Genomic DNA, 23033 nt, shown 5'->3' on the forward strand with positions numbered 1-23033 from the left:
GGTTTATGAAAAGCAGAAGCAGCACTCACCAGAAAGAACATCCGTTGCTGTAAACCTTTCTTGGTGAGCTTGTACAAGCAGCCCTCCCGGATAAACTCCTGCAGAGGAAAAAGAAAAGAGTCAGACAAAGTTCCATCTTTCCCAAATGCACAGAGTTTGGATGCTTCCACGCTCAGCAGTAATTGCTAAAAGTTTTGCTCAATGTGAAGTTATGCCTTTCCTTCAGGTGTCCATGTAATCTCCATCCACAAGAAGAGATCACAGCAGAAGGACACAGGCAGAGCTGGCAGCACACCTCCTGCTGAATGCATGATGTGCTGCCTCCCACACAAATACAGGGCCAAGCATCTCCTTAGATCCAGCAGCTGCTGTACTGCAAGCAGGAAAGTGTACCCAGGGTCTAAGCAGTAGGATTTTTGTCCTAGTTCCCCACAGGAACATCACCAAAAGGTAAATGTGACCAATTACAAAAGACAATTCAGCAAAGCCTTTATATCATTCCATAAAATATACAGTAAAAGGCTGTGGCTGTAGACACATTCTTGAAATGAACTTCCTTGGAAATAAGAATTAATAATAATACAAAGGCTCTAAAAATTAAGCAATGTTACTTACCCTACCAGGTGCTGTGAGGTTATCAATACCAATTAAGTCATGCTGCAGCTCTGTCAGCTTCTGGAAATTTTCCAAGCGGATCAGGCTGTGCTGGAGCTGAGACGTCATCTCCGTGACTTCCTTCAGGGCATCTGAAAGCAAAACAGCACCAACAAGATCAGCGCGGAGCGCACGAAACCCAGGAAGCAGCTTTTATCATAAAACATAGCCTAAACATTGTTTGAATTAAGCTGCCACTTGGAAATTAAGCTGCAGCTACTCCTGTCAGTTTTCTGCTTTTCTATTTGGTGTTTTCCTTTTTCTTTCTTTTCTCAAGATGTTAAAATCAGAGCATTCATTTAGTAGCAAGATTTGAGTCAGAAAGATGAACTACACACAGAAATAAAACTCCAAATGGAGAAAAAGAGAGTTTGAATTTGTAGATGCAACGCTTGCTGTCTGCCACGGGATGAGAACATGCAGACTGCTGCCCGAGCACAGGGACGGGTTTCTGCCCAGCGCTCACTCACTCCGGCAATCCGCGTAGTCCCGGTGCTCGGCCGTGTAGTGCTTGCAAAGCCTCCCCAGGATCAGCTTGTAGTGCATCAGTCTCTGGATGGGTTTGAGCAGAAATGTGTTGAGCGGCAGGTAGCAAACTTTCTGCAGCTCAAACTCCTTATAAATCATTTCCAGTTTCTTTAGGCGTTTCGTTGCTTTCTCCAGTTCAGTCAGGACCTCGTCATGCTTCTGCAAGTAGGTGGTAAACTCCTGTTGAATCATATAGAAAGTTCCTAGTGTCAAAGCAAAGTGGTCTTTAACAGATTTCATAGTGAATACAACAACAAAAAGGCATCTGCACTCCTCTTTATGTGGCTCTAACCAAGATTATACAATCCAAGATGCCACATATGTCATCAATGCTGGCAAAAAGCAATGCTAACATCATCATGTGTATTAACTGCTTCAAGAAAAAACAGTATTATAAAAATCTGGTATCTACCCAGTTGTTCTCTTCACCTTATAATATGGCAGAGCAAGTTAATAATGGAGAAGTTTTAAATAAATAAACAGAAGCCAAGTCTCTGCATTTCCCTATCTGTGTTTTTGTACTTCTTTTCAAAACATTGGCTATAGTGGAATAATTATTCGGTCACTGCAGCACAATTTTAACTGCCTCACAAAACTGTTTACCAAATAAAAGTGACTACATTTTAGAACAAGCTACTCTGCAGTTAAAAAGTACTTAAATTTTGGAATTCAACCAACTTATGGAACAATATCTGCATAGAAGAGAGTTGTGCCAGTATAGGAAGACACAGTTAAGACTAATTAATAAACCAATTTTTCTTTGTCAGTCCATCAGTAACCAACAAACACATGGTCTTTTGTCAGTGTAAACGTAGGTGGTAAACTGAGCAACAGTGGAACACAACCTCGCTGTGCATATTCTATTATGTTTTATTTTTAATTGGTTTACGAACGATAACTGTCTGTAAATCACTTCAAGGTAAGTGAAAAACACTGGAGCTCAAACTACCACCCTTGAAAACAGGAAAAAATGAATCTGTAACCCTGAAATTTTATTACTCTAATCTTTTACCTACCTTTAGAGTACGCATATTCCTGAGCATGACATCTCCGATTCGTTGATAATCTCCTTTCACCTGAGCACTCGTTCTTCCTTCCCTGAAAAGCATAGAAAAAGCATTATTTAATCTTATCTATCTAGTTTGTCCTCTCCAGGACAGAAAGCTTTGCAAAAAGTGAGTCAGAATAGTCAGGTATAGAGTAAATAATTTACTTCACTAATGCAGAAATGGAGGGAGCAAAAATAAGCCAGTATATTAACATCATTTGAAGAGGAGTAAAATATCTCCTTTTGAATGGTATTTATTATTATGCCTCAGGTCTGAAGAAAGTAACATGAAGGTTAAAAGACCAAATGCATTTTCTGAAACGAGAAATAATTTGTTCTGCAATATATGAACAACGCTAAGCTTATTTATGGGGGGGGAGAAGAAGCAGGATGGAAAAGGCAGGGCTCGAAAAGGGACTTTGCAAAAATTATTTGGTCACTTTTCAAAAATCCCCATATATTCAAACATTTTTTTCTTGGCTCCACTTAAGCAAAAACACCAATTCAAGTATAGGTTGCACATGGTCCTGATGTAAGGGGAGGGAAAGAGGCTCTCCCTGATTATTGCCCACGCATCTGACTTTAACACTCACCACAGCAAGAGCCTTTGCTCAATTTCTTTCAGGAAGCCCCGATGAAATTCATATATTGGGTCAATGTTAGAGAAGAGCAACGTCATCAGGCCTTCTGGCATGGCGTTCTCCTTGAGGACCGCACTGCGAAACCACTGCAAGAAACACCACAAATTATTATTTTTAGTACGTATTTGGGACATTTCTATCATTTCTGCTCCTGCAGGATGTAGGGAAGAGGAAAGTGCGGCCGTGCAGAGAAAGCGCAGGAGGAAAGGAGAGCTATTTAAGGAAGATGTCTTGCCTTGCCACACACTGCAACACGAGGCTCATTATGGGCTCCAGGCACAAGCAGGTTTCCTAATCCAGTGCTGAGATGTTTTGTAACTGCTCTAAATCACTAAAGTCCTGAATGGCTGGAACATGCCCACAGCAGAGGCAACACAACCGCTTTTATATCAGAACATCCGCAGCTGCTTCTTCATCAAACTCGCAGCATCGTGCGAGTTATTTAGTAGCTGTAGGCATTTTGTGTTTTACACACTGTTTCTTTTTAATTATTAAAAACGTTCAAGACATTGAAGACCTTTAAAGACATTTCTAAACCCTTACCACAGTAATAACTTCCAGGTCCTTCAGATAGGTCCGCTCTGTGGCAAGAATCTCCTTTGCTATGAAGTACGCCTTGTCGGCTGGATAGCGCTGAAAGGAAACCAAGCAATCCGTAAGTGTTGATATCCAAGGGCTGTATTGATACAAATGCTCCAATCCTCAGCACAAATCCAAACGCCCCAACACGTAGCTCCAGGCAGAGCGGGTATCGTTTTCCTCTCCCACAACAGCTTTCTCTGGCATGTTTAAGAAAGTTGTTTCAGGAGTTACTCTCAAGTGATGCCAGTCATCGAGCATTTTCTCGAGCACTCTGGGAGAGACTCTTCTGCTACGATCCTTGCTTGACTGTTTTTTCCCTACTCTCAAAAATATCATTGCAGGTTGTTTTATTCCTTAAACAAGGAGGCAAAAATATGCACATCCAGAGCCTTGCTCTTTATCATTCTTTGTAGCCTCTTTTGATTACTTTAAAGCATCCTTTTTCATTACCTTGGAGCAGCTCTGCAAGTTCCCACCTTATTCACCAGCTGATGTGCAAAGTCTCTTCATTTCCCAAGTGTTTTCCTTTTTGCTCTCTTTGTTGCATCCCTGCTCTTTTGTTCACTTTCTTGCTACTTTCCAAATTGCTCCCTGTTGAAATTCAGGGCCCTCTCCCACTTTGTTTTTTTGGTCTTGCATTAGTCCAAGGCACTGGTAGGCTGCTTTGAGTACATAATGATTTAAAATAATAAGTAGCATGGTACTAGCAAAAGAAAAAGCAAGCCTCACATAGCGCATTTTCACTTTTAGTTTTCCAGTTGCACTGACAAGCAATGCAGCCACCGGTGCAAAACGGGATCTGTCAAAAACCTTCAGGCACTGACACGAAACCAGCTCGTGCCTGAAAAAAAGTAAGTGCAAGAAATAGGCAAATGATGGAGACCCACTGGAAAAAAAGGGGCAAGAGGCAGAAACGTGCCGGGCAAAAATAAAAGACCACGAGACACCAGCAGCACTGTGCAGTGCAAGAATTGAGAGACTATTTTAGCTTGCTGTCTGTTTTGCATCTACATTACAATGTCACCAAACTATCAAAAAATATCACCTGGCACCCCCACAATGTTTGGGAGCAGAAAGCTCACAGCAAAAGGGTTTAAAATTTGCTATAAAGTGTTCAGTCAAAAGGGGTGGCTGGAGGCATTTCAGTTATTTGTTTGCCTTCGTTAACTATGAAACGAGCCTGTAGCCCAACCTACCTGAGAAATAATGCAATGCAGTCTTATATTTAGTAAAAGAATATTGCAGCACACACAAAGGTGTCTACCTGAAAATATCAGGCAAGGTCTTGAACATAAATCTAAGTAGCTCATACCTACATAGGCCTCGATTAGGCCTTGATTAACTAAGCAGAATTATAGCAGCATCACCCTTATAATTAAAGCACCACCGCAAAATTTTCTTCCCTTTTTTTTTGTGTGTATAACTACAGTAAAGTAGTTGTGAAATTTAACTTGTCACATTGGCTTCAGCATACTTTCCCCCCTCCCCCCCACTTACAATACTGTTTCTCAATGAAGATTGCAGCCTTATATGGCTCAGAAAAAAAATCAATTGCAATAAATAATTCCCTTTGAGGTGTGTAACTTTCACAGATCAGTAAGTACAGGTCAGCCTGAAAGAAAACTCGATCTACTGAAATACTAGACTTGGAAAATGAAGCAGAAAGGCCTGGACTTCAGCATTTTGAAGAGATAGTGCAGTTATTCTTTGCTCTCTCCACGTTACAACTATTATAAATGGCCGTGATTTTAAAACCTATAAAAATGTTAAAAGCTACAGAGCCATATGGCAGCTTACAAAAGAATTGAGACTTCAGGCTCAGCCTTACCTATTAAAAAATAACTCGCTAGTGCCTGGTGATTTGGTGTAGAACTACATATTGATACTGTGTCCATATACATAAATTCCTGGAGTTTTTAGAGCTGCACAAGTACCTGCTGGCCTTAACTGTGCCCTAACTAGGTTGAAAACCTGAAAATGGAGCTGAAAAGCTTCATTTTTATGGTCTTCGATAAGCAGCCCCACCTTGATAAGTCTAATGCAGAAGGCAAGGCTGAAGGCCCGTGTGTATGTGGGGAGGAACAACCCCAGTTTTACCTCAGCTCTCACTTATTTGTGAAACCTTCCCTTCTCCTGTGAGCATTTATCTATAACGAATCCACAATACAGGTGATGGATGTATATACCCTGTTCAGGAGAGCATCAGCCCATCTTGGGCAGAAGCGTGAGGTAGGTTCTACCAGAAAGGCCTCCCCTGCTACCAGTGTTTTGGGAAAGACCACCTAGACTGCAAGTAAATTGGGAGGAAAGAACACACACTGACAGTGCACGGCCCCATAACTAAATGAAAATATTGAGGGTGGGATGGTTGAATGTCAAAATGGAAGTGTCCTGCACTGAAGCTGAGGAGCTCATGGGCAAGGCAAGCAATGTCTCTTATTTATTGGTAGGATGAAGGTCAGGCTGAGGAACATAAGCACGTTCTGAGGACACAGAGTTGTTCCTGCTCTGAGATTTCTTGCACCTGCAGATGTCACAGACATTTTTGCTTGTCTGTTTCCAGAGAAGAAGCCCCAAACTCACGTGAGGCCCAGGGCATTATCCACCACTCAGCAAAGTCCTAGCAATGGAGCGGGCAGCTCCAGTGACACAGGCTGCTCTTCTGGATAAGCCAGGTCACCACAGATGCCTGGTTGAGTGTAAAAGAAGTCAAATGCAATGCCTGCTAGTGGGAAAGCTGAAGCAGCTTAGGACCATTGCAGCTCAAAAGCAGACACCTCAGAACATCTCTAAAGGTCCTGCTATGCTCAGAAAAAGAAGGGCCGGGAGGTCTGGTGTAAAACACAAGGCGAGAACATGGATAGAAGTTAGGATCCCAAGAAGAACTTACCTTAGACGTTAACAATGTGAGCCCCATGCTGTTCTCAATGACAGTAAATTAAATCGTTCCACAAGGCTCCGCATGACAGGGCGATCCAATCAACTGACGTTAAATACGACACCACACAGCAAAGATAAGGCCAGGACTAACATCACAACGTGACAATCTTTCATTAGCTAATCAGCCAAAGACACCAATTTCCAGAGCCAACAGCTATCTTTCCTACCTGCTTTTCAGTGCACTATCTCAGTGAAAATCATCTCAGGTAGCTCACTTGCTTTCAGCTCTTTCTGACACTTTTAACACAAGGGAATGTGATTTTTTACACTCTAATACAACAGAGTTAGGGCCCTGCTACTGTTTTATATCAAATACACATCAAGTGGATTTGAAATAGACACTTAAGAAATGAAAACTAAAAGACAATTTGTGAAGCACAAAAAGCACCATTCATCACATGAAATGACAGCTTTTTCCTTGTTGCTTAAGTTCTTGGGGGTGCCACTTTCTTACCTTCCGTTTCATTTCATCCTCATCTTCTATCCTGGCACCACCAGCATCGCTCAGGACAGGGCTCAGAAGGGGAGATGAACCCTGGCCGGCTGAGTTCAAATTCACTGGAAAGGCCGGGTTCAAACTCAGGGGACTCTTCAGCGTAAAGGAAGAGAGCTGGGAACGGTCCACGGAGAGGCCTAGAACGGGAGGAGGAGGGGATGGAGTAGGAGAGAAAAAAAATGGTTTAAAAAATAGTTTATTTAAAACACACCCACTGTTAAACCACAACAACAACCTCACATAATAGGGGGAAAAAAAAAAAAAAGACACCTCTACTTCTGAGCGTGCATCTCTCAGAAGTAACTGGAGCTTCGTGAGCAACTGAATCCAGTAGCAGTTTATAGAGACAAAATTGAAAACTGCATTTAGGGGAACAGATAAATTATTTAGCCTCCGGGGAAAACTGTCCAAATGCCACTGGATTTCCTTTTTTTTTTTTTTTTTTTTTTTATTAAATACAGCATTATAATTTGTACAGGATTATTATACTGCAGTACCAAGAATGCACCTTTTAATTTTCCTTTTTAAAATGATTTTTGCTAAAATATTTTTCTACTTTAAAATAAGGACTCCATTTTCACCCAAAGAGAAGTCAGAACAAATGCCCCTACTATTCTCCAATCTGGAAAAATAAATTGAAAAGACAAAGCTTGCTAAAAAAAACCTACTCAGACTTTAGGAGATCTCCAAAATTGTAGCCATGGGGAGGAAAATGTATCACTATAGAAAGGGGACCATGCACTAGAGTTCATTCCCAGGCACGCTTCCCTGCATCAAGCAGCTACACAGGTATTGGCACTTGGATGCCCATCGCTTTTACCCCGTTGCTCCAACATTAAGTCACACCTGGGGCTCTCCGCTGTGTTTACTCCTTTTGCATGAGAGGCAGAAGGCAACACAGGCCGAATTACCTGAGCAAAGGTAAAATAAAAATAAAACCCAAGCACAACGGCAAAGCCGGAAGCGTGAACTCATCACCTCCCAAAGCCCAGGCTGGAGCTCGGGCCCGTGGACCACGTTGCTCCATGCTACTAAAACAACACGCCGCACAGCAGCAGGAAATGAAAAATCATTTCTAAAGGACTCTTTTTTACAAAAATTAGACCTCCTCGACTCTCAGGCATCCCTTCCCAAGCACGCAGGCTGCACGTGCTGGAGGGGCAGCAGCCAGGAGCTGTTTCTCCTGCCCTTGGCAGGGCCCGGGGCTGGTCTTTGGCTCGGGAAGCCAAGGCGCTTCCCGCGGAGCGGCGCCGGGAGGAGGCAGGAGGGCCTGTTTGCACATCGGCAACCGCAGGAAGCTGAACGCCGCGGTCACCTGGAAGAGATTCAGCTTATCGAGGCTGCAAGTTAACTATTAATACACCGGCCAGGCAAAGGGCCCGCGCCTGCCGCGCGCCTCCGCGCTTCCACGCGCTTCTAGCGTTAGCCCAAGAACATCTCCTAACATCCGCTTCAGGCGCAAGAGCGTTACGGAGGCGACCGCTCTAGGAGGTTTACGTGCTGGAGATGCTGAAACAAGAGAGAAGAGGGCTTAAGAAATCAAAATTAAAAAGCCACAACGTCCATATGAAAAAGGATTTTCTGGAGCTTCTCGCAGAGCTAAATATGTGCCCAAGTGGTCACCTTTTCATCACTTCTCAGCATCTGCAACATCCGGACACACAGGGAGTCACGTACAATGAATGAACACCACGGCCTGCCGCGCTGCTCTAGTGTTCATGCTGTCACCTCGGGTAGGAGAAGGTGGCCACAAAGTCCAGTTTAAATCCTCCTTCATTGGTGTCTGACATCAAGATTCCTCCTGCTCCCCTGAAGTCAGAGGAAATCGTGAAAACGAAAGGCACATTCCGCTACATGATAAGCTGAAGACAAGAGCTAAAGGTCTATGGCTTCTTCTGTGCCCACCTCCAGGTGAAGATGCCAACCACTTCTCCAGGACAGCCCTGTTCTTCCTCTGCCTATGGGCAGGCAAAGAGGACACTGTGGAGCTCATCTTTTATTTCCCTAGGATCAAAATAATGAAGAACTTGTCGCAACTGCCACCGTGATACGCAGGACGTAACTTGAACAACTTCTGCAAAGGGCTACTCCTAAGTTGCTAGAGCTCCATCTGTTTTTTTTTTTTTTTTTTCTCCAGAAGCGATGATAAAAACATCACGTCCCCTCGAGCAGAAAGTGGGGAGCTCCAGGTGAGCAGCCAAGCCATGAGGTGCCTCAGGCTCCTCCTGGGAAAGGGCTGGTAGAAGATGACTCCGTGCACCAGGCTCAGCAGTGGTTGATGCTCTCAGCAGCTTCTCAACGTGGAAAGCTCCCAATGAGGTAGAGGAGTTGATGGGAAGACCAGAACCTGCGGATGACTTTTGCTGTGGGGCTTTGCCTCCTCTCCAGCCTGCAGCATCTTCTAGGGACGTTAAAAGGGAACCCAAACACCCAAGAGGGCCATTGGGCGTTTCAGCAAGCTCCTCTCTGCGTCTCTCCATTAGGTCACAACACAAGCGTGTGACATGGGGCAATCTCACTTTGGGAGCTGCAGGAAGGGTTTCTACGGAAGGACATGGCTACCTGGCACACAAACGCACCGTGTCGTTCCGTACACAACATATATCCTGCTTCCACATCACGTACGAGCGCACTTAGCACCATGCCAAAAACACAGCAACCAAGTTTACTCCAGTGGTCTAAATCAAGATCTTGAAGAATACCAAAGCTTCTTCATTGGGTTATTTAGTTATAACCAGACATTCATGTTCTAAGCGAAGAAAACCACATGATTTTGACAAAGGCCGGCAGAAATAAAAATAAAACACATACACTAAGGCCAAATCCAAGATATTCCAGCAGTGCTGTGGCTCGAGTATATACAGCTACAGACTTAGAAGATAACCAGCTTTCTCATTCACACTTACTGTATAATATCAATAAATTCCTTTTACAGCTGCTTATGCTGTGCTCCTCTTTCAGCTATAAAAATGTGATGGTCTCCAATACATGAAACTAGGACTTGATACAAATGTAGCTCCCCTCTGCTTTTTGCTGTGAGAAAAGCAGAACTGTTGGGTGCAAGTGCCAGACGCATCCTAAATGTTTTCTCTGCTTGGAGCAAGAGCTTATTTTTCAGCAGTCCCGATCATCAGTGTGCTCAGATACAAGGGCTTAGGCTCAAATTCAAAACAGAAGTAGGTTTAGGATTTTATGTAGCATACAATACCATTCGTACGTAAATCACTACTGGATTATTTCAGTAATTTTTCTTTTTTTCCAGCATTTCAGTAATTTCTTTTTCCTTTCTTTTTTTTTTTTTGTTAATGCCTTAAACCAGCTGCTGTAATAATGACCTTACCTTGTATTTTCTTCAAGAGCATTCAACTCCCATCCCTTTCACTGATATCAAAGCTAACTTACATTATTTTTTTTTCCTTTGGATCAAGGGAAATTTAAATTATTATTATTTAAATTCACTTTGCATGCCCCAAATTTGTTCAGAATCGCCTAGATCTGTCCTTGCTAGAGAAGCAGCCACATGCTTCTTATTTGCCAGGCTCTCCGAAAAACTGCCAAAATCTTCACTGAACTCTTATGGATTTTACACTGGGTTTCCTTGCCTGGTGCAGGCTTCAGAGAAGCAGCGGGTAGTGGAGGAAAAGTTTTGGAAAATTGCAGCTTGAGGCCAGGAACTACGGGCTCATTTGGAGACTTGTAGCACGGCTGAGGTGGGACGGGGCCTCTGGAGATCACCAAGCCCAAGCCCTTTGCTCAAGGAGGGTCACCTGGAACACGTGGCACTGGAACAGGGCCAGCTGGGTTAATCAGCCAGTTTTTATCTGAATTATATATTATTATGTTAACCCGAAGCAGCTGTGGGTACTGGATTAGGTTTAGCAGCAGGAGTACATGCTAGGGAGCTGCAATTAGCTTCCAGATGAAGCTTCACCAGCAAAAAGAAACCAACACAGATGAGAAAATGCAACTATTTTTCCATAAGTAGGGGAAAAATGAGCAAGAAAGTCAGCTAGATGGCTTTTAAAAAAAAAAAAAAAAAAAAAAAACTCAGACCCTGCAACTTCTGTTGCTTGCAATCAGTCATGGGATGCGTTAGCTCTAATAATCCTCTAAAAGATATCCATATATCAAGACATTTTTGCAACTACAAAACAAGCTAAAGTGAGGCATATTTATACAATAAGTAAGAGACAAAATATTTATCTCCAAACAACCAAAAGCTCACAGGGAGAGGGATTAAATTTCTGTATTTGAATTTAAATTGTGGTTCTGACTTTTGAAGTACCTCTGCATTTTAGCAACCCAGTTTTTCAGCACACCACTTGTTCCTATATTAATATAAAATGGCAGAAGTCCCCCACTACATATATATACACATACACAAAGACACATATATGTATATATATACACACACACATATTCACACATGTATGTGTATATATATTTTGTGTGTACATATACATATGCATACCTATATACACATACACACACATATATATGTTTTTATATATATAACAATCTACGGGAAGCCTTGGGCATCCCCGTTCAGTTATTTTTCAGAGGGTATTTCCATTCTTCAACCTACGCTAATACCTTACACAGAACACCAGATTTGAATGCCAAGCTTGACATAAATAAAGTGCAAGGCCTGGCAGCATGAAGCTTCACAGCTCAGTGCTTCAAAGGGTTCCGAGAGAGTCACAAAACCTGGTATCTTAATGACTACAATCATCAATGAACACATTACAAGTTCCATGAAGTTCAAGCAGTACCACTTCAGAAGGGAGTTTCCTATGGCAGCTAATGAGTAGATTCCCTTTATGGGCATACACACATATATATTTATATATTTCTTTAAACAAAGCTAAAAAACTGCATGCATGGTTATCTGGACTCCTGCCCAATGCCCTGCTGAACTCCTAACACCTGCACTTCAAATCAGGATTCTGCCAGCTAATATATCACATGCCAAATTCCTGGAATATCCTGAATCCACCTTATTTCAAGCTACTGAGCACAGCTCTCTCCTGAAAACTTTAAGAATCAGGGAGATGGTTTGGAGGTAAAGAATCTTCAGCAGAAATTCCTTAAGAAATTTTAAATTCCCAGCTTTCTGCTTATTTTATCCAAATTGGTACAATAAGGCTTTAAAGCAGACATATGACTTATGAAATGCTGTTTACTTAAGTTACATATGTATTTATATGTACACACACTATAAAAGAGAGCTTTTTATTTTATCAACTTTATGCTTAATGTCCACGATCTGAAAATGTTGCCCTTTTTTGCCTCCCTCCAACCTCCTTTTTAGGCTTATATTATGTTTTGTCAAAAAGATACATACCTGTTGGCACATACCGTACTTTTATAACATTCATGCTGTTATATAGTGTTAGATTTCTATTTACACTGCATCGATACGGGTGCTTTTGGGTGTGATTTTTAAAGGCCCATGCGGGATCCTGGAGCCTCTGAGCAGAGGGCTGCGAGGAGCAGCAAAGCTCAGGCAAATACTGACCTGCATTTGCTCCAATCCCTGCTTTGCAGGAACCTCTCTGCTTGCAGCACGGCTAAGATGGTTTATTCCTGGATGGTTTATTCCTTTTGGGCAGATTTTTTTTTCCTTGCTTCTGTGTAAAAATAGGTGAAAATTTGCAAAGAAAACAGTTGATCAAATTTAGCCACTGTAATAAAGTTAGGCCTAATGTGGTTCGTTCTAAAACTCTCTTGATTTTCAAAAGGAGGTCAGAGGAAGTGTTACACTACAGGTCCTGCTCACTGAAAACCAATGCAAGCACATTCTTCTTTTCTTTTTTTTCTTTTTAAAACAGAAAGTAGCTCCCCCAAATTAGGAAATCCAAATTAGCCCACAAATCTTCTCAGTTTACTTACTCAAGTTTTACTATGTGTGTTTCTTTTTAAGCAAATGTTTATGTTACTAAAGAAAAGGAGATTTTTTCCCAGCTCTTGGGCACAGATTCCCAAAGAACTTCAAACCTAGGAAATATGAAGCTTCTTGTTTTCCAGCTTAAAGATTGCCTTCAAAAACAAGCTATACAGCATATAGTCCAAGAGACATTTGGAAAAAGTTGTCCCACAACAAATATCCGGAAAATCTCAACTTTTAGCCCTATTTGTATCCCAAGCAGAAAGGTTTGCACAAAGCAGTAATTTGGCAAACACACACATCTGTATTTGCTCTGTTTTCAAAGGTGCACTGAGAAAAAACTGCCTTGAGAAATCTGGCAATAAAAGCCCTAAGATGCCTTGGCTAGGAGAACAAATTTTTATTCTATTTCAAACACAAGGGTAAAGAAAAAATAAAGCTAAAAAGCCCACATGGTCATTTATAGCAAAGTTTTCCTTATTTTATTGCATAAACAATTCAAATGATGATTTGGTACAAGTCTGTAGGTTCATAATTGGCAATCTGAACAGAAACAGAGAGATTAAAAAAAAAATCCCAACAGGTCATTCCATAAAACATTTACTGATATAAAAAGATAAAAGTTCAAGAGATCAGTGAAGAAATTCCAGCCCCTCCTTTGGTTTTTCGTAACGTGATCCTTTCTGGAAAACAGCAGCACCTATGGAAGCGGGGTTCACGCTAGCCAAGGCTTGCGCCTACCCCTGGATATAGGGATAAACCAGCGTTTGGACCCCGTTTTGGGAATTCTGTCCCAAACGGCAGCGCTGGGAATATCGTGAGCTTGTAAAACCGGCAGCGGCTTCGCCCTGGCTCCAAATCTCCGGCCCGCAAAGCTGCGGCTCGTTCGGCGCGTGAGCGGGGAGCCCACAAGCAGCAAGTGAATTAAGGGAGCTTTTTTTTAGTATAGCTTGGCACCTGTCAAGGCTCACAACATTCGTACACAGAGTGTATATGTATGCCCATACGTATACACGTGCAACTTGTGGCAAGCTCAGTGTAAGATCTGCTAATAACTACAGGTGATGGCAGCCTAGAAGGCTGCAATGAAAATTGTATTTTCTACTTGTTTGACAAATACGGCCTGAGAGTGTGGGTTTTTTTCTTTTTTCTTTTTTCTTTTTTTTTTTTTTTTTTTTTTTTGCAAAATGACAATAATGGGAATGACTTACCGACAGGTTTGCATCAAAAGGCATAAAATGACTTTTTGTTAGCGTCTCTGCACAACCTTAACTTCACTGAGATTGGCGAGCGAAGAAAACCTACCCCCAAGGCAAAGCAAACCCCTTAAAGCAGAAGCACCTACGACCACAGGATAACAAACGTCCATACGTCTTTTTAACCAGTAACTTTGAAATTCACTGGAGTATAAAGTTGAGATCAACGTATTGCCCTATCCCATCCTAAGGGGAAACACCACAGCTCCCAGGAAAGACACAGCATGTATTATTACTGCGATAATGAATATTTCGAAATTACAAAGTATACACGTAGCAGGTAATACAAGACCAGGCAACTTTATACCAAAACTTAACCGGAATGGCTGACAGATCGGAGGATCCTCCCCGAGGCCACTGTGCAAATTAAGAGCCATCTGCTAAGGACCAAAACACAGACCAAGATATCCCGTGCAGAGCTTAACGAAGGCGTCCAAGTCTGGCAGGACTGCAGACAGCCTCCGCGGCGGCGATGCCGGGGGAAGGAGGACACAACCTCTCGCTTCTCCCTGCAATTGAGGTTCTGCGCTGTCCCTTTTAACTGCTCCTACCTCGGCGCTGCAAATCCCTCCTTCCCAAGAGAAGGACGTGCCACAAACACCTCTCATCTCTCCTGTAAACGCCCTCCCTTCAGGGTGGCCCCCGATCCCACCGGCTGCTCGGGTCCTGCTCGGGTCCAAGCTCCTGGGTTGAGGTGGCCAGCACCATCTCGGTGCCTGCTGGCGCTCACCGCCCACCTGCTCGACGCGAAAGCTTTTGTGCTCAGAGAAAACCTCCAGCCAACCAAAGCAAAAGCGGTACCAGGAGGTTTTAGTAGTATCAACACGGCATAAATGGAACAAAAATGGAAAGGAGCAACACTGAGCGCCTACCAGCACGGCCTGAGTTGAGGATGGAAGCACACGCTGAAGTTCATCAGTTCCCTTAGACGATGCAAGGAAAAACAGCAGAAACGGAGGCCGGAGAGTCCTTCTCCTCAGCGTGTCCAGCCATGGAGGAGCAGAGGACCCTGGCGAGACCCTGCTGCTCCGAAGGGACCTGCAGCTGGTGCTGAGGGGCACGGAGAAGCACCGAGCTGTCCCGTGCCCTCCAAGGGAGGCTGCTTTTCCCAACGGCTCCCGCCAGCGGAACGCAAAGCCTGGTCTATCCCTCTGGAGGAAACGCTGGAAAGCTACTTCTCCCAGCTTGCCCGGTGCAATGCAAACACTACATACAAACTGAAGTGCTCTCCTCCCCTTTAGGGCCTATCTGCAAAAACAAGAACAGAAGAAACCAGCCAAACATCTACCTGTAACCTCGGAAGCCAGAGAACTTTAAAAAACAGGAAAAATTGAGTCCAGAACACCAGGGGAGCCCCATCTTGAACACTTGGTAGCGAAGACATATCTAGCAGGAGCCAGGGCTGAGCGCAGCAGTATTGAAATGCCAGAGAAACCGCATTCCCAGGGGTCTTTCTGCTACTGTTTCTCTTCTGAGTCTCTTTATAGGCTTTGGGGGAGCCAGGAGGGACTGGGCTCCTCGCACGGGACTCCGAGCTTCCACCGGAGCCCAGCGCTGTCCTTACCTCAGCATCCCGACTTCGGATCCAAGGATGCAAGAGATCCGCGGTTCTGGCGATCCGCATCCCCAAAAACTCAAGGCTCTGCATGTGGCCAAAGCTTTTCCCTTGCTGCTCTTCCCCTGCCCACAACCTCACAGAGCAGCCCAAGTCCTGACCTAAGGTCTCCTGCATCCTGCCCAAAGCTCAAGGTCTAGTCACTCCTGTTCCTCCAGAAAGTAGCATGGGGCATTATTGCAATAATACTCTCAAATGCTTTTTTGCCTTTTTTTTTTTCTCCTTAAATCCCTGAGATTTAAAATTGCCAATAAAGGACCTGGGTAGCTGCAGAATACAAGCAGAAATACATTATAGGTGTGTTTTTGGATTAACTGTTTTGCAGAAAGCTGTAATCCTCTAAGGATTACCAAGTATATTTATTGAAAGGACACAAATGCTTCTAAGATCCTTTGAAAATCTAGGGAATTTGGCTGGATTTATTCCCATGTTAAGCAATTCTAACAGAGTGAGAGCAAATGCTTGCGATCGAGGAAAAGCTGAACGTTAGCAGACAAGGTCACTTTTAAAAAGCAGAACCTTGGTTCTTTTTTAAAGAGATCAAACAAAATTAAGAGCCTCCCTCTATATCTTTAGCTACAGATTTGTCCACATCTCTACTATCTGTAAAGTGTTTGGACAGAAGCCTTTTTTCTCCCTTTTTTTTTTTCTTTTTTTTTTTTTTTTTGAAGTTACATAATGTAGCTGTTAAAAGGACAGGAGATAACCTGCCTAAATGCATAAAAGTACCAGGTTTTGTTACAACCAAAGACATCCCCCAAGTGTCTATTTACCAGTGTCACGTTAAACATCCATGACACTGCATCCACAGGTATGAATAAAGCCAAAGACTGAGAATACACATTCAATGGAATGAAAAATAAAAATAAAAATCATGTAGAATGTTTACAAACGTGAAAAAAAGATTAAACATGACTGAAAGTCCAAACCACTACTTTGTTCTACAAAGGTCTGGGTTTCTGTGCAAAGATGGGCAAAGACAACAGGTTTCTACAGGAATAACAGTGATTCTGATATTCAGCCACAACACAGTGCTGTGAGGAATAATCATGCCTACAGAAACACTAAAGAAATAGGTGACTGAAGGATATTTTGCTTCATTATACTCTACCATACATTGCAAAGGACTCCTTTGAACTTGGAGACCTCTGTCAAATAGCATTTTTTTAAAGTGTTTGATTAAAAATTAAAGTGTTCTAACAAGTCCAGCTATGATAAAATCGATATGAATAACAAATCTGTGAGCACAAAACTCTGCTTGTCATCGTAACCTGCTTGTTTCAGGAGCTGATTAAAACGGTACATTATGATCCCCTTCTGGCATCTGCAAAACCGGATGACAGGCAACGCAAAGCGAATTATTGCAGGACACGATATTTTCTCTAATAATTTCTCAGAAAGGCACAATTTTACCCAAAGTGTCTTCTGCTGAAAACAGCACATCACTTTAAAGAAAAAGCCAAAGCTACCACCAGATTTACTGCCGCCCGTCTTCCCCAGAGAAAGCAGACTTTGCATCTGGAATGAACTAATTTGTGAGCATTTTTCTGCAGTGTGATTAAATAAAGGAAAATAAGATTAGAGAAAAAGCTACGGGGCTTAAGTGCTTTCATAGTCTGTGCATATATCTCCAAACTACTGCAAAACAGCCACAAACTCGCTTGCTGCTAGACAACTGAAGGCACTTTGCAATCAGAAAACATAATGATTGTCCTCGCGAGAAGTTTTCTTGACTCCTGTTTTTCAGTTGATCTTGCACATATTCTTCTAAATGCCGTATGATACTTATTCTTTGAGGTATACAGCAGGCACTTTGCATAGTTTTGATGGTTTAAAAACTATCCTTCATAGTTGATTTGAAGATTGCCTTTTTTTTCTGATTGTGGAAAAGTAAGAAGATTCCCGCTGCAGTACAGGACATCATCTCATTCATCAGATGTGGCGACTTGTTAACAAGCATCTGGGAAAAGATACATGACTGATAGACACATATTTATGGCCAAAATATATTTTGATATACTGGAATTTCTGAGATTTCTGCATAAAGTAGCTGATGCTCCCCGAAATTACTGCGTTTTCTGAAACTCAGTATTTTGGAAGCATCACAGCCAACATCAAGGCACATTTTGGATGCCACGCATAGAACGTGGCGCCAAAGCTACGATGCTCTCAGGGAACTGAAGGCAAAAGAAAATCAACTGTATTATAAGAGTTAAAAAAAACAGCCACCGGACTAAAATTTTCCAGCTCGCAGTGACTGACACCATACCCTTCTTTTGACTTCTACATTGGAACAGCATGAAGGCATCCGTGGCAAAAATCAGTGTGCCCATCAGTGATTGACATGTGCGTTTTCCGTCCAGTCTTCTTGAGTGAGATTCTTTAAGTTATTCTGAAAGTCAAAAGTCAAATTCTCACCGGTCGCTTGGGGATTGCTAAAGAAGAGGTTTACGCCCAGCGTAGCCGCCGTTCCGGAGTCCCAGGAGTCTGTGTCCGTGCTGCTGGAGTCTTCCGTGGCCGTGGGCGGATAACTCAGCTGTTCCAGCTGATCGATGATGTCGGTGAACTGAAAGGCCGAGCTGGACTCGGAGCGCACGGAATAGGCTGGGAAATTCACCATGGAGCTGGCCTCGGAATGGTTGGCAGAGCTGTAGGCACGCGAGGAGGTGCCGTTCAGGGGCAGGTTGTTGAGGGAGCTGCTCTCCGAGCGGTTGTTGACGAGGGAGCTCGTTTCAGACGGGCTCAGGAGGCTCTGCATGCGGCTCGCGTGCGCCTTGACCTCAAACAATTCGGAGGTATTCGAAGGCCTCTCGTTGCCATTGAAATCGTTCCCTTCATCAAACTCAAACTCGTCTTCCATATTCATATCGACTGCTTCTGTTGAGTACCTGTCAGGGCTTGACTGGGAAGAGACTGTATTTTCTTGGAGGGCCTCTGTTGTTAAGGCAGATGACTCCAGCGCGTGCTTAGAAAGCTCGGAGCCCTTCAGCTCTAAACCACTGTACATGTATGAAAACGCCTCGGATCCCCCAGCAAAAAAGGAGATTTCTGCTGGGTCATCATCAATGAATTCCTCTGAAACCTGTAATGGAGAATTTGGGAAAAGGGGGGCACCCCTACCGCAGCGCTGCTGCTCTTTTTCAGCAGTGAAAACACCCGTGGTAAAGTCATCCTCATCATTGTCATTTCTACAACCAGCAGCCCTACTCTCTTTGCTACTCTTCTCTACGCCTGGGTCTAAACCACAACTGCTCTCAACCACAGGACAAGCAGAGCTACAGTTTCCTGCAACACTACCAAACCCAACACCTTGGAATGACTGGAGCATGGCAGATCCAGGCTGCGGCATCGGCTTCCTCCCGGTTTCTTCCGCTGGCGCGGCAGGAATTTTTTCAGGAATCCTTGCGAAGGGCGCGCGGGGCTCTGCCGAGGGAGGGCTGGTTTCTGCAAAGATGGGCAGGACAGGAGTAGGAGTGGTCGCTGAGTGAACTGAATGGAAGGGGGTGGTTGCTGAGGCAGGAGACCCTGGGGTTCTCAAGCCTTCAGTGAAGGGGACACTCTGAGGGGGAAATAAAAAGAGAACAAGTAAAAAGGTTATTTTTTTTTAATACATAAAAGCAAATGCCACATCTGGCTCCCAGTACAGAAGGAATGCATGCTTCAAAGATAGCACCTTTTTTAATCAAATAAAACCATATACAGAAAGAGACCCAGCATCCCTCAAAAGATGACAGGTCTTTTTTTTTTCCATGGATTTTCATAACTGAGTGGAAAACTACATCACACAGTTTATACCCTCTGCTGAGAAAAGACCTGTGAGGGAAAGGAAAGCACCTACAAAGAAGAGCCAAACCCTGCACTGCTTCCTTAACCTCTTGCATCGACTGCAAGCCCTTTTCCGTGAAACTGCTGCTTTTACACTCTTGTTTCTTGCTGCATCGTAGAAGGCACCTGGCTGGCTGACAGCTTCCTTGACAGCAACATCTAGAGGGCTGCAGGACTAACCTGTTTTGGCACATCCGGGCTGGAAGCGTGAGCAGACACTCTAGCTTTGCTGTGCCGCCTGCGGGAAAGAGAACAACCAGGGTGAGTATCCAGGCCAGCACTCGGCCTTCTCCCTTCCCTCTTCACATATTTCCTTTTAATAGCCCACAAAAGAGGTCCAATATGTATTTTTGCTCGTTTTCTTCATGACCGCACCAAAAATTAAGAGAGTTGCAACAGCTCTAAGTTAAACAACATGGGAGCAAGAAATGCACAGAAAATGGAAGGGAGGAAGACTCAGATCACTTGTAACCACTGAGAAAACCAAGAGCAAAATGGGACAAAAGAAGAGACTAAGCAGCACTTCATTTAGCTTTCTTCCTTTTACACATCACAGATGAACAGCTTCAAAACAGAATGAGTTAATCTGCAGCAATTATACAAATATTTTATCTTTCAGTCAACTACACAATTTATACCATGTAGCAGTCTAAGCATTAAATCCCCAGAAGTGGTGTCCTACATTAAAACTGATGGTTAGATTCAGTCCATAGCAATTACTTGCTAGAAAAAAAAAAAAAAAAAAAAAACCACTTTCATAAAGAAAAGCAGCTCAGATGCCCAACACACTCATTAATAGCAGAGTTCAATGCAAACCTTTTGAAAACTCTATTTAAATTCATATAATCTTTCACTTAAGGGACTAGGAAGAGCTTCCTACCTTTAGAGGGAACAGTTCATAGTCAAGTAAAAGCATTTCCACTGTAAAATTATTTCATATTTCCAGTATTTTTTCATTATCAAACCTTTTTATTTTTAGAAGAGAAGGGAGGTTTAAGGCCTTATTTCCAGACATCCAGAACCCAAGTTCAATTATAAAGGCGGAATTATATATACAGAAGAAGCTGGAGTCTCAAATATCACTACCTTTTAGCCAAACTACACAAATAGAGACGTATATAACAAGTATATATGAGTCCTCAATAATTGCAGTGCATCTTCACAGGACTTCGAAAGCCAAGTCACAGATTGCCCACAAATATTAAGACACAACACTGAAATTTCCATAAGCTCCTTTGCATCATCACAAAGTTATAAATTGCAAAAAAAAAAAATAGCTACCTTGAATTTTAGGTAGAACTTGGTATCTAAAAGCTCAGCAGAAGACCATGCCACCAAGCATCAATTAAAAGCACTGAAATTCAAGAAATAAGGGCACTCAAAGTCTCAACTAGCATTTTACTTGGCAACCACCTTTGTGTTTACCTTTCGTACGGAGTTTTCTTCACCCCACTGTCCTTGATATAATCCACCAGCTGCTTCTGCGTCCGTCCACTGTGAACCCAATAAAGGACAGGGTTAGGAAATGCAGTAGATTAAAATTATGGTCAGCTTTGGAGCAAGGAGTTTTTATAAATCCATAAAAGATTCTGAGATAGTTAATTTAGCTGGATTACTTTAGAACAGTTTTTCTCCTTTTATTCTCATTTTTTGAGTTCCAAAAAGCTCATTTTAAAACATTTATTGTGGTTCTCCCTACCTGTATCTGAAGGAAGACCCTCTGGTGAAGAACACGGCTTTAGCCTTTGGCTTTGGCTGGTCAAACAGTCTAAAGAACGTATGATACTCAACACAGATTTTCCAGAAGTTTTTACACTCATCCCTACTTCCCAAAAGAAACTCCAGTGTATCTTGATACGGACCCTGGGAACGAAATACAAAAGGCTCAAGTAGCACTTAATATGGGGGTGAATAGGACAAAGCAAACATATGCAACAAAAAATATTTGCAGTGACTTGCAGTATTTTCCTATATCACATTTCATACTACCTAAGGCAGTGGCTACAAATTTTAATGCAGTTTAAAATCACCTACTAGTTTTCTAAATTATCTGTTTACTTTGAAAACATAAAAATGTTTAAAATACACTTGTCTAAGAGCTCAGGAACAGGCTGGATATAATTCACATTAAGTAGTACAGAGTATGAAGTTTCATCAACTTTCTGGGGGTGTCTCTAAGAGATACTTAACTATTCCTGCAGATTATGTGTGCTGATTCTAGCTTCTGAGATATATATAATTAGGTATGTGTATATTTTTCTTCACCCCAATACAATCTGATATTTATTAGAAACAAATTAGTAGATATTCACCACATTCCTAGATCAGGAAAGTTAGAGGAATACTTAGGAATGCATATATGTTTCTATATAGTTAAGCCTACGACTATGGTCAAACTTACACGGACCTCTGGGTGGAGTTTAATAAGGAATCTCTTCCTCTTGAAGCTTAGTTTACGGACCTTAGACCAGTTGAAGGTGTTGATCTTCGTATTGCCCTGAATTAAAACAGCAAAAGTTAAAACAAGAAGCTTCAGAAACAGCAGCAAAGCACAATCCACTGCATGCATACACACGCATACATGTGCACACCCACCCCATCCTGCTTAATCCGTATTTTTGCTAGCAATATTCCTCTGAGCACCTTTGTATTTCAAGATGGGGATGGCTACAAGTGGTGTCGCACTGGACAGACACTAAAACTGAATTTAGAAAATCCTGTAAATCTAAGAGGAAGGGAATTGAAAATTTAACCTCAGCAATAGTCGGGATACTGTATGGCAGAAGCAAGATCAGAGTTACAACCTATTTAACACGGTTTCCTTTGCCCTTGCACTGCTTACAGACCTTTACATACTCACCCAAGCTGATTTTCCCTAATGCCACTCAGTATCTGCAAAATCTCAGGTTGATACTTGCTTCACAAGACAGAAAGCTCAAAAGAGGACTGGAACACAAGTCCTATCACAGTTTCAAAGCACTGATCCCAGAGCAGCGAGCAAGCAAGCAGCAAGAGATTCCTCCCCCCCCATTTCTAATCCAGAGACACACGTAAGCAACAACCCTTCCCCACCTTACCTGGAACACTAGCACACCCATGTGCGAAACAGCCAGATTAATTTTTGTGCCCTCACGGTCCGATGCAAGGTGAAATCTTATCCCATACATCTCCAGTTTCCGGGCAACTTCAAGCACTTGAAAGTCTGATTCAGCAGGAGTTTGACCCCTGTAATGAGGAGCAACAACAACAAAAAAGATATAAAGTTGTTAAGAACAATTTGATAGTAGTTTTGCCGACACGGCTGAAGTATTTAAGTTTGCAACTCTGGCACTTTATCAGAATCCTCTAATCTAGTCTGATAATTTTATTCCATGTGAAATATTCGCTACCTTTGTGATAGAGGCAATATGCAACAGCAAACAGTCAAACTAAAATGCATCCCCCAGGCAGCTACACTGAAACAGATACCAGCTAGCTAAGAGCTTGGTCAGCTGATAAGAAAGGAAGTTCAATAAACCCTAAATTCAAACCACGAGGCTCTTCTTTGCACATGCAGTTATA

At 42.6% G+C, this 23033-nt stretch overlaps 1 protein-coding gene across 1 annotated transcript in view; it reads right to left on the reverse strand.

Moving 5' to 3' along the window:
* FARP2 (FERM, ARH/RhoGEF and pleckstrin domain protein 2) overlaps positions 1 to 23033 on the reverse strand; it is a 60638-nt gene that overhangs the window by 8355 nt on the left and 29250 nt on the right. The window contains exons 8-20 of the mRNA XM_088530291.1: positions 22550 to 22697; positions 21874 to 21969; positions 21172 to 21335; positions 20898 to 20966; positions 19653 to 19710; positions 18957 to 19206; positions 6848 to 7026; positions 3415 to 3504; positions 2824 to 2957; positions 2199 to 2280; positions 1125 to 1362; positions 616 to 746; positions 30 to 98 (exon numbers count right to left, since the gene is read on the reverse strand). Of these exons, the coding sequence (XP_088386417.1) occupies positions 30 to 98; positions 616 to 746; positions 1125 to 1362; positions 2199 to 2280; positions 2824 to 2957; positions 3415 to 3504; positions 6848 to 7026; positions 18957 to 19206; positions 19653 to 19710; positions 20898 to 20966; positions 21172 to 21335; positions 21874 to 21969; positions 22550 to 22697 (1708 nt within the window). The remainder of the gene's footprint in view (positions 1 to 29; positions 99 to 615; positions 747 to 1124; positions 1363 to 2198; positions 2281 to 2823; positions 2958 to 3414; positions 3505 to 6847; positions 7027 to 18956; positions 19207 to 19652; positions 19711 to 20897; positions 20967 to 21171; positions 21336 to 21873; positions 21970 to 22549; positions 22698 to 23033) is intronic.

Source organism: Tinamus guttatus, unplaced genomic scaffold (assembly GCF_059628265.1).
Source record: "Tinamus guttatus ecotype Peru unplaced genomic scaffold, ASM5962826v1 Tinamus_guttatus_pri_ptg000364l, whole genome shotgun sequence".
In the NCBI taxonomy this organism is placed as follows: Eukaryota; Metazoa; Chordata; class Aves; order Tinamiformes; family Tinamidae; genus Tinamus; species Tinamus guttatus.